General features: G+C 35.3%; 1 protein-coding gene across 1 annotated transcript; it reads right to left on the reverse strand.

The window, feature by feature from the left end:
- Window positions 1-1,069: 1,069 nt before the first annotated feature.
- LOC148946881 (uncharacterized) lies at window positions 1,070-6,636 on the reverse strand. The gene is made up of 4 exons (XM_089096456.1): window positions 6,583-6,636; window positions 5,002-5,220; window positions 4,191-4,288; window positions 1,070-1,538 (listed from the first exon to the last, which is right to left on the reverse strand). Exons 1-4 carry the CDS (start codon window positions 6,634-6,636, stop codon window positions 1,070-1,072), a joined length of 840 nt encoding a protein of 279 aa, XP_088952582.1.
- Window positions 6,637-9,861: the final 3,225 nt, after the last annotated feature.

Consider the following 9,861-nt stretch of genomic DNA (forward strand, 5'->3'; position numbering starts at 1 on the left):
ACTTTTCATACTGCAGTCTTTTCAAAGATATTTGATTTTATAATAAAGAACGACCTCTTGCCTATACTAAATTTTATAGACTACTTAACTATACTCTGTCTACAATTACCCAGCCCAGTCTTGATGCAACCTATTGCCCAAAATACTTGATAAATTCAATTCAATTAGGTTAGTAAAGTTTATATAAAGAACCGATAGAGTTCATCATAAATGGTGTTTGTCAATACGGTTTCATTTTATATAATTATCCATTATTATGTAAAATGCAGTAATGTTTGGGGGGTTCTAACACAAAATTTATTTGTTAACTGAAACTAGAATAATTCCTGAAAATTTCAAATAAAATTATATTAAAAGACGATCATTAGGATACCAAACCATTGCATATATTGAACTTAGTTAGCTGCCTGGTTCTTTGATGTTTGTAACAAGTCATTTCCAGGTAATTTGTGTTTCTTCTTCTTTGCTTTTGCAAAGATTGCGATTGATGTGTTGAATTGTTAAAAAAGCAAACAAAACAAACAAAAAAGTCGTTTTTAGAGTCTGAACTTCTTGAAACCAAACCTTTCCCTTTTGCCGGGATTTTAAAAAAAAATAAGCAAAAATATTTTTAGTTGTATTATTTTCCTGTTGGAAGGCCCAAAAACGAAAATTTACAGTTGCTATAAATGATGATTCTTTGGCTCTCTTCGCCTCGCTCAGCCTAGTTGGGAATAGAACCTCAGCTCCCACGATTTGAAGGCACCGCTCTACCCATTCGGCTATGGCGAGGTATTTATGGATTTATTAATGTGGCCACTTTATTAAGCTTGAACCTTACGAGCCAGCCGTAAAATCTGGTCTTTAAGACGGTGTTCTTAGACGGCAATAGCGCTAGAATGCAAAAGTAAATATTACAGAACGTGTTTTGGGTGGAAACAACAGCTGAATTATACTTGAAAGGGAAAAGTAGACAGTCAAAATTTAAAACCAATATCATTATAACTTTCTGAACAGAAAGTTTCGAGCATTTGCTTTGATAACCCTGAAAAGGGCTGTTTGATAGTGTAGGCTAGCCTATTGCACACAATTACTTTTTAGCCGGTTTCTTAGCTACTGACTTTCTAGATGCCACTTTCTTGGCGGTAGCTTTCTTGACTGATGACCCCTTCTTGGGAGTCAATTTCTTTGCTGCTACTGCTTTTTTGGCAACAGTGGGTTTCTTGAAAACCTTTACAGGTTTCTTGCTACCAGCCATTGGCTTGGTAGCCTTTTTGGCTGAAGTTGACTTTTTAAGTGCAGTAGGTGTGGCTGTTTTCTTGAATGAGGTTTTCTTAGCTGTGGGCTTAGCAGGTTTTGCAGGTTTTGCAGCTTTGGGTTTTTCGGCCTTAACAGGTTTTGCAAGCTTGAAAGAACCAGTTACCCCAATACCTTTTGCATTTATAACAATTCCATTTGCAAGACAACGCTTCAAAGCTTGCTTATGATGCATGTTAACAACTTTTGCATCATTGCCAACCTGGAAATCGGCCATTATGTATTCGAGAATGGCCTGACGGCTAGATTTAAAATGTCTACTGCTAGTTCAACGGGGCTGATTAAGTGTACTATTACCACTTGCTTCCCTAAAGTCATCAGTCTTCTGTATAAGGGACTTGCTTGTCCCAAGCTCAAAATTGGAATATCTCTAGCCTCCCCTTATTTAAAAAAAAGACAGAAAAGTTTTGGAAGATGAGCGGAGACTTGCCACCAAAGTTATATCCAGCATGTGGAAGCTGTCCTACCTTGCAATACTAGCAAAGCTGAAACTCCCAACACTTGTATACAGGAGAAATAGAGATGATGTCATACTAACCCTAGGGTCTGGGGGCAGGCGTTCTAAGTTATGTCCTGGGGGCAAATACGGTTCTAATGGAAGGGATATTCGTATAAGATTCTTAGAGGGCTCATTTGATTGGAAATTGAAAGTTCTAGTTCACTTTTACAGAGTCAAAAGAGTTTCGTAGGCAACTAGACCCAACCACGCTCTTTTTCGCCAAAACCCATCCTATACAAGTTTTGAGATAGCCATTTTTTTTCAATACTTCAAAAATTAGATAACAAAAATCCGGTGTCAACACGACCTGCCAGGGCCTGGGGGCCAGGCGTTGGAAGTTACACCTGAATTGAATCCTTCTCATGATATGTCTATTATACACTATTAACCTGCTATTATGTTATATAATTAGAACAAACCTCCAAGAAGAACTCCATCCCTCGAAGCGCTTCATGACTGAAGCGTTCTTGAGTTGGGGGGGGGGGGGGTAGGGAGTCCTTCTCATTCGGCTTTGTTAAAGAATAAGCTAAGCTAATCTACTGGGCTCATACCCCGTTTTTCTTATGAATCCAAAAATTGGTTCCCTGAATATCCAAAAATCACCCAATACACTGCTATCCTTAGCAAATATGATAGAGTGCTATCCTTAGCAAGTATGCTAGCCATTTTTGGAAATACTTTGTTAATATTTAATGAACAATTATTTATCATATGACGTATTAAAGAGAATACACTAGTGGTAACGCCAACCTAGGATCTGCAGAATTAAGTATGTTATATTTCATTTTACATTTGTATAATATTGACAAAACACAGTCAGATTTAAGTCAATAAACGTTGTTCTACTACTATTTTAAATTAATTAAGTAAAAAAACTATAAATATTTATATTAAACTTAAGATCAAAGAAATAAATTTCTATTATAATTCGAAGCAAACAGAAACTACTTTACAATACTAAATAAAACCCAACCCCAACATGAGTTACGTCGTTGTGACATAATTACAATCATGCTATAAGTTTTACTTTTTATTTCAATGTTCAAAAATAGCTAGCAGATTTGCTAAGGGTAGTAGTGTATTGGGTGATTTTTGGAAATTCAGGGAACCAATTTTCGGGATTTAAAAGAAAAACGGGGTATGAGCCCAGTAGCTTAGCTTACTCTTTAACAAAGCCGAACGAGAAGGACCCCCCCCCCCTCAAGAACACTTTAGTCAAGAAGCGCTCTTCGAGGGAGGGAGCTCTTCTTGGAGGTTTGTTCTAATTACATAACATGATAGTAGGTTAATAGTGTATAATAGACATATCATCAGAAGGATTCAATTCAAGTATAACTTCCAACGCCTGCCCCCAGGCCCTGGGAGGTTTTGTCGACACTGGAGTTTTTGTTATCTAATTTTTGAACTATTTAAAAAAAAATGCCTATTTCAAAATTTGTATTGGATGGGTTTTGGCAAAAAAAGAGCGTGGTGGGGTCTAGTTGCCTCCCAAACTCTTTTGACTCTGTAAAATTGAACTAGAACTTTCAATTTCCAATCAAATGAGCCCTCTAAGAATTTTATATGAGCATCCCTTCCATTAGAATCGTATATGGTCCTGGGTCATAACTTAGAACGCCTGCCCCCAGGCCCTGGGGGTAGTATCGACACCGGAGTTTTTCTTATATGGCCTTTGAACTATTTTTAAGAAAATAGCTATCTCAAACTTTTTATCAGATATGTTTGGTGAAAAATAGAGTTATAAAACCATCTAAATCAAAGATGAGGAGAGCTACATTAACTGGGATCATTCCAGCACTTAAACCCCCTCCGGTTCATTTTCCACGGGGCCCTTACTGACACAGTGACTGTCACGGAATTCCGAAGGTGGCGACAGGATAGGTGTCTCCGTGTCATCACTGTAGGGCCTTTCAGTTGTTGGCAATGTTGTTAGGTGAACTTAAAAAATAGAAAACGAATTATTTCCCCTTTGAAACACTTATAATTCATCCTGAAAAAGAATATATATTGTGCCAAAATAAAATATATTACTAGTCTGTAAATTGTTCTAGGGGTGGTCGCTTATGCTTAAGAGTGTCCGTTTGGACATACAATTTCATATTAATACTTAAAAGTTTAACGAGCAAAAATTATTCCATACATGGGGTGGAGTAGTCATTTGGGCATGGAAACCCCATACAACTACTTAAAAGTTTAACGACCAGAGATTATTCTGTAAGTAAGGAATGGTTTCCCCCTTCCTCCAACCCTTACCTTTAAGATTCAGTTTTCTATAAAAAGTTCTTTTTGCCGTTGTAAGTCCTGTTATTAAGCTTGAAACAAGGTTCTCCATCCCCTCGGAATTATGAGTCTTAAAAATATTACACTTACGGAGGGGGTGTTATTAGTGCTGTACATTTTTGCTGCTCCCTCACCATAGAAATCGAGTAGTAACTGTTCGATCCATTCCGGTTCGACATCATTACCATCAACTGCTTGCATTTCAGGTGCAACCTGGAAAAAGAGAATAAAAATTTATTTTCTAGTGAAACACTTAAGATTTTAACCTGTAAAAAAGAATATTATTATTAAGCTGAAAAAGAATATTAATCTCAGGACCAGGGTTCTCGTCCCTTTAGCTGATGAAATTAATTTCTTTGAAAAAAAAATGATATATTATTTTCACGGTGATGAAAAACCTGTTTTAGGATGGGCAATGTCCTCAAACCCTCAGAACTATTGGAGAGGGCTCCCAGCAATCCCAGTTATTTTCCCTTTATCAAGCTGAACGGAATGTTTTACTTTAGCTATTTCTTTGATGGGGCTAGTTGGGCCCCCAACGGCAGCATCGAAATAGGGGCTGTGTTTAATAGCCTTTAAACTTTAGGTGGGTCTTGGATCCTCGAAAAAGGGCCCTCCCCCTTGACATCCTATTATCCAGACAATTTATTACTTTTTCAGTCCCTTGTCTTGCCTAAAAATTAGGTTTATATCAGTATAACATGATGAAAAGCCTATTTCTTTGGGGCTAGGGACTACTCAGACCCCCTTATCCCCCTCCCAACATCATCGGACCGGAGGCTCTTTCAATGTTCTAGAATCTCAGCACTCTGTCATGCGTAAAAAACATATAAAAATGAATTTTTATGAGCATAATTCGTGATTGTTGGAATAAAATAATGTTGTAATTTTGGATAATAATATAGCTATTTTAATCACGAAAGGACTGGTATTATTGGGTTTATTGGCATCGCTCGCAGTGAAGGCCTCGCATCTTCACCATGGGGCTGGGGTAGCGCAGAATGCCCGGTAACTTCACCACCATCTACTACGGTTGCCATTTCAGTACCCGCGAGTTCGTTGCTTTCTAGAGGGAACACAGAAGGACCCGCATTATCGTACGCCCTCGCTTTCTCTGTGGGGGGAGCCTCTTGCCTGGGATTGTCCTGAAATATAAATTAAATTTTAGTTTTCCAAATAACTTGAAACTTAGAATCTTAATTTCTCGTTAAATTTAAGTCGAATAACTGTTTTAGTTTTCCAAATAATTGCTCTCGAAATCGTAGTTTTCAACATGTATTGCCCCCACTTAAATTTAACTCATCCCTATTGCCCCACCCCTTATATGTTAATGTTAAAAACCTTCCCTCTCCAGCTTAAATTGTTAGCTCTCGATGTAGTATTCAAGTTTAGAGACATTTCATGGCCTGAAAGACTGTTTTCGTGGTCCGTAAGGTTAAACAAGAAAGTTAGGAAAAACATTTTTCCATAAAATAAGTTTTTCAAAGAAAGGTAAAGAACTCAATTAAACCAAAAATTAGCGAAAATAGAATCAAATAATCTAGCTAAGTGAAGGTGACTCATGTTAATAGTAACTGAAAACCCCAAAATCGGAAAATTTAGAATTAATGTGTATCATAGTCCGATTTTTATTTCCTGGTAAAATTGTCGTCTTAATATGTGTTTTTTATTCATTTTGTAATATATTGTAGTAAAAGAAAACATTTTGGTGATAAATATTCTATTCCTCATACCCATCTTTTGCAGATAAATCTTTGTACGTGACCTACAAAAGCCTTATACAATACCATTTGATTGTAACAAAAGAACATTCTCAAATAAAGAATAAATTATTTGTTTTCTCATACAAAGGTTTCACCATCTTCTCCCCATTAAATTCTAGTTTAGTAAGCCGTGCAAAGCCAAAAAAATATGGGTTTAAAATTACTGCATACCCCCTCCTGCTTACATTATGTAGGGAAAAGGGGTCTCATAATAATTCATTATTATACCCAGAACTAGCTTGTTTACCTCTCTGTATTTACTATAAGAAAAAAAAAATATTATCCAGCCTGTCATTTAACACAAAAATATAAGACCCTTTTACATAACTATTTTTCTGATAATCTAAGCACCATTTTATTTTTGATCATGAGTTATCAATAACAAATGCAAAAGACCCCTATTCTTTTAGTGTGACGCTGACCGTTCACTGCAAATTAACCCTAAACCTGACAGATGGTGATCAAGGCTTAAAGTGGATAGTTGACAGATAGTAATAATTTAATGAACTGTCAATATAATCCTCGAATAGCGAAAAACACTCTTGAAATAGCAGACAGAAAATATGCCTTTGACGTGAGAAAATAAAGTTGTTATGCCTCCAATAAATCTTTTTTATGGGGTAAGGGTCGGGGCTTTACTTGTTATTTTCATATAACGAATTATATCAGTTCTAATTTGACTATAACCTCACCCTTTTTTTTCGTGGCCGTTTTTTTTTTTATTTAATATTCATTGAAACTTACCCACAAAGGAATTCGGGCCAAATCCTTTTTAAAAAGTCTGGGTGCATTAGTCATCTCGAAAGTTTACTGATGGTTTTCTACATTTGGATCTGGGTTATAAAGCCCCCGGAGAACAAGGAGAATTACCCGGTCCATTAGCCACTATGAGAGCAACATTTTTTTGCATAATGCTGTCGAAAATAAATAGGTGTCAGGACCACATAACGGGATCCCTTTGTTCACGTTGGAAATCAACACCTAGAGGGACTCGTTAGTATGTTACCAGCAAATGAAAATAAAGAAGAGTTATGTACCACAAAAAAACCTATTTAAACATTGGACTAAGATCAATTTTACAACCAAGAGTTCCCCACTTGACTGGTGGGCCCTGAGGATTTTGTCCTACACTTTTAAGTTTTTAAATAATTACGCAACAACCAAAGAACTCTTGAAGAAAATATTTGCATAAGTAAAAAGTCTTTTATTACGTAAGCAATAGATGCACGTAATCAATACCAAGGTTTTGAAGAAACTAAAAAAAGACCTGGGACCGGGATTCGAAAGGATAGGGCTCTGCTGAAAGTAATTATGGCTATACTACTTTGAAGTTGTCATAAACTTTGAAATTTTCATTTATATTTTTTCCTGTGTTTCTATCCCGGTTTAACACATCCTCAAAATGTTCTGCCCAGCTCTCTTTAACTCTTACCTTATCTTTAATTGTGGCCCTGTTCCTATCTTTAATTGAGACGAGTCCGGATTGACTATTCCCTATATATTTATCTGCATGCCAGTACAATATGTTACTGTTATGCCGTCTAGTTTCAGATGCTCCTAAGTTTACCTTTAGATAAAATAATCACTTCAGCTTTTAAAAGTGAAGGGCGTAAAATTTAAAGTAAACTGAGATTTATACAAGAGATACAGACAGTCAGGTTTGGTTTGTTGAAGTTGAGTCCATTTGTTCACAAAAATTCAAATACAGATAAATTTTCAAACAACCCAGAGGGCTCAATAGTAGTATATGGGGTACTATAATGGTTGGTCCTATATGCCATTGATAGGGAGTACGTAGTTCCTGTGTCTCAAGTTCAAGGTCACGGGGGAAAACCCAGAAATGTTATTGTCAACAGAGACCTTGGGAAAAACCCTAGTTACATAACATGTTTGTGAACAATTTTGGGAAAACCTAACTAGTTTCTCAACAGGGAAATAACTTGGGGAAAAATATACCTTCAATATGAGGTCACCACTGAAGTACTATAAAACATGGGGAAAACCCAATTACTTAACTTGTTTGCTGGTTTTGGGAAAATCTTTCTTGGGTAATAGGTATTGTGATTGGTTAATTTTTCTTGATATGAAACCGGGACTATGGGGGAAACCCATGACCTTCTGAAACGTACATATAAGGTGAGAAATCAATAATAATATTATCATTAGTTTAACAATACTCGACTGGTGCAGAATAGTTAAGTGAATAAATTATGTCTGAGAAAAGGAAATGTTGTGGTTCTGAAAAAGAAATGAGTAATGCTTTATTTTTTGCATTATGTTAATTAATATGGTCGGAGAGTAACTTTTATCACAAATTTGTTTTATGAAAATACATTTACAAATTATTTAGTTATTATAATGAATAGGTATAGACTCTAGGATTACAAAATATGTCCCATGATAAATTACCCCCACCCCCTTCCTTTTTTAAATATGGTAATTTAGAATGTTGCTATTTAAAAGTTTCAATGACCTAAAAAGTCAAATTTCCGCCTACCCTAACAATGGCTATATGATACTCAAAGACGTTTACCAGTCACCATTGACTCTTTTTACCTAAGCTGGTCATAATATTATTAAATTTAGATTCACTATCACCTTATTTAGAGGGGTAGGAGACCAGTAACCATTTATTGATTGAGAGGGAGGCAAAGTTGTGATTATATATAAAATAAAACATGATCATACTAGTACTATTATCTACATTTAATTTACTGAAATTTAAACAGCTACTCATATTCTGGGGACGCTAACCCTTTGTTGATTGAGAGGGATGTGGGTGGGTGTTGTGATCATATAAAAATAAAATATAATTATGGAAATTCCATTATCTATCTACATATACATACTAGTCTTATGAGTGAGTTATCCCAAAAAATATCCCTGAATGAGAAGCAAATCATTTTTTATATTCCACGTTAAACGAATATTTATTTTTCTTTTTATAAACTTTCACTATTTATAACATAGTTTATTTAGACTTAATTCCGTGTTTTTCCTTCAATAGACAGAATAAACTGTTCAAACGAGGTCAATTTGGAAAAACAAACCTTTTAACAAAATACACTTTAGGCTAGGTTGCTAATCCAGCCCGTTTGGGTATTTAATAGCATGATGGAAGCATGTAGTGTATGTGAAAGAAACTATTTATTTGTAAACAATTTTTAAAGCTTTAAAATTAGTTGCAAATCTTAGTTATAAAATAAAACTAAGAATTTTATAAAATAAAATTCCACCGTGTGGCATTACTTCTTTTGCAACTGGGAAGCGTAAAATATAGTTATTGATACTTTTAAATCAATTAGCTTCTCAGAATTTTAACTTGATTGTAAATTTGTTTTCTTCGGTATAAACGTGTAGTTTGGTGCTCTAAAATAGCTATAAAGTAAGACTTTCCCCTGGCTCAATCTGTATGATCACTTAAAAAAGATCTTTAAATTCACGTTTGAATGAGCTCCATCCCAATTATCTTGGACCTTCGGTTTGATACATTCCTCCTGTGAAAAACAAAACAAATAAACATGCATCGACTATATTTCCTCTGGAAAAAGAGAAGCAAAATTCCGCATCTTGGAAAATGGAGCTTGAAACCTCTATGGTAAGGTTATCTGATATGATGTATCTAATAAAGGGATTTTCAATAAGATCGCTTGCTTTTTTGGGGATTTCCCCCCTTTTTTCAAAGATCAGGTAAATTTTCACATACTTTTGGTTTTGGGTGGGTAACAAATGTAACAATTAACTGAAAGAATTTTATATATTTAGAGGCAGTATAAAAAGCCAATACTGCCGGTGTAATAATTGTCTGGGGATTTCCAGTTTTAGTTTTGATGAATATCCGTCCAAGTCACTTTTTAATTCCGGTTTTTTTTTTATCACGAACTATTTGATAAGATTCTCTTGTGACGAATTTTTTTTAGGACCTGTTCATTTTTTTTTCAATTGAATAGGACACTAAAAAGAAAGAGGGTTAATTTGGCAGCTGGAAAGTAAGTTTAAATTTTGTCTTTCTTTCGCTATTCT

Source organism: Artemia sp. Qi Xiang Cuo, chromosome 11 (assembly GCF_049724085.1).
Source record: "Artemia sp. Qi Xiang Cuo chromosome 11, ASM4972408v1, whole genome shotgun sequence".
In the NCBI taxonomy this organism is placed as follows: domain Eukaryota; kingdom Metazoa; phylum Arthropoda; class Branchiopoda; order Anostraca; family Artemiidae; genus Artemia; species Artemia sp. Qi Xiang Cuo.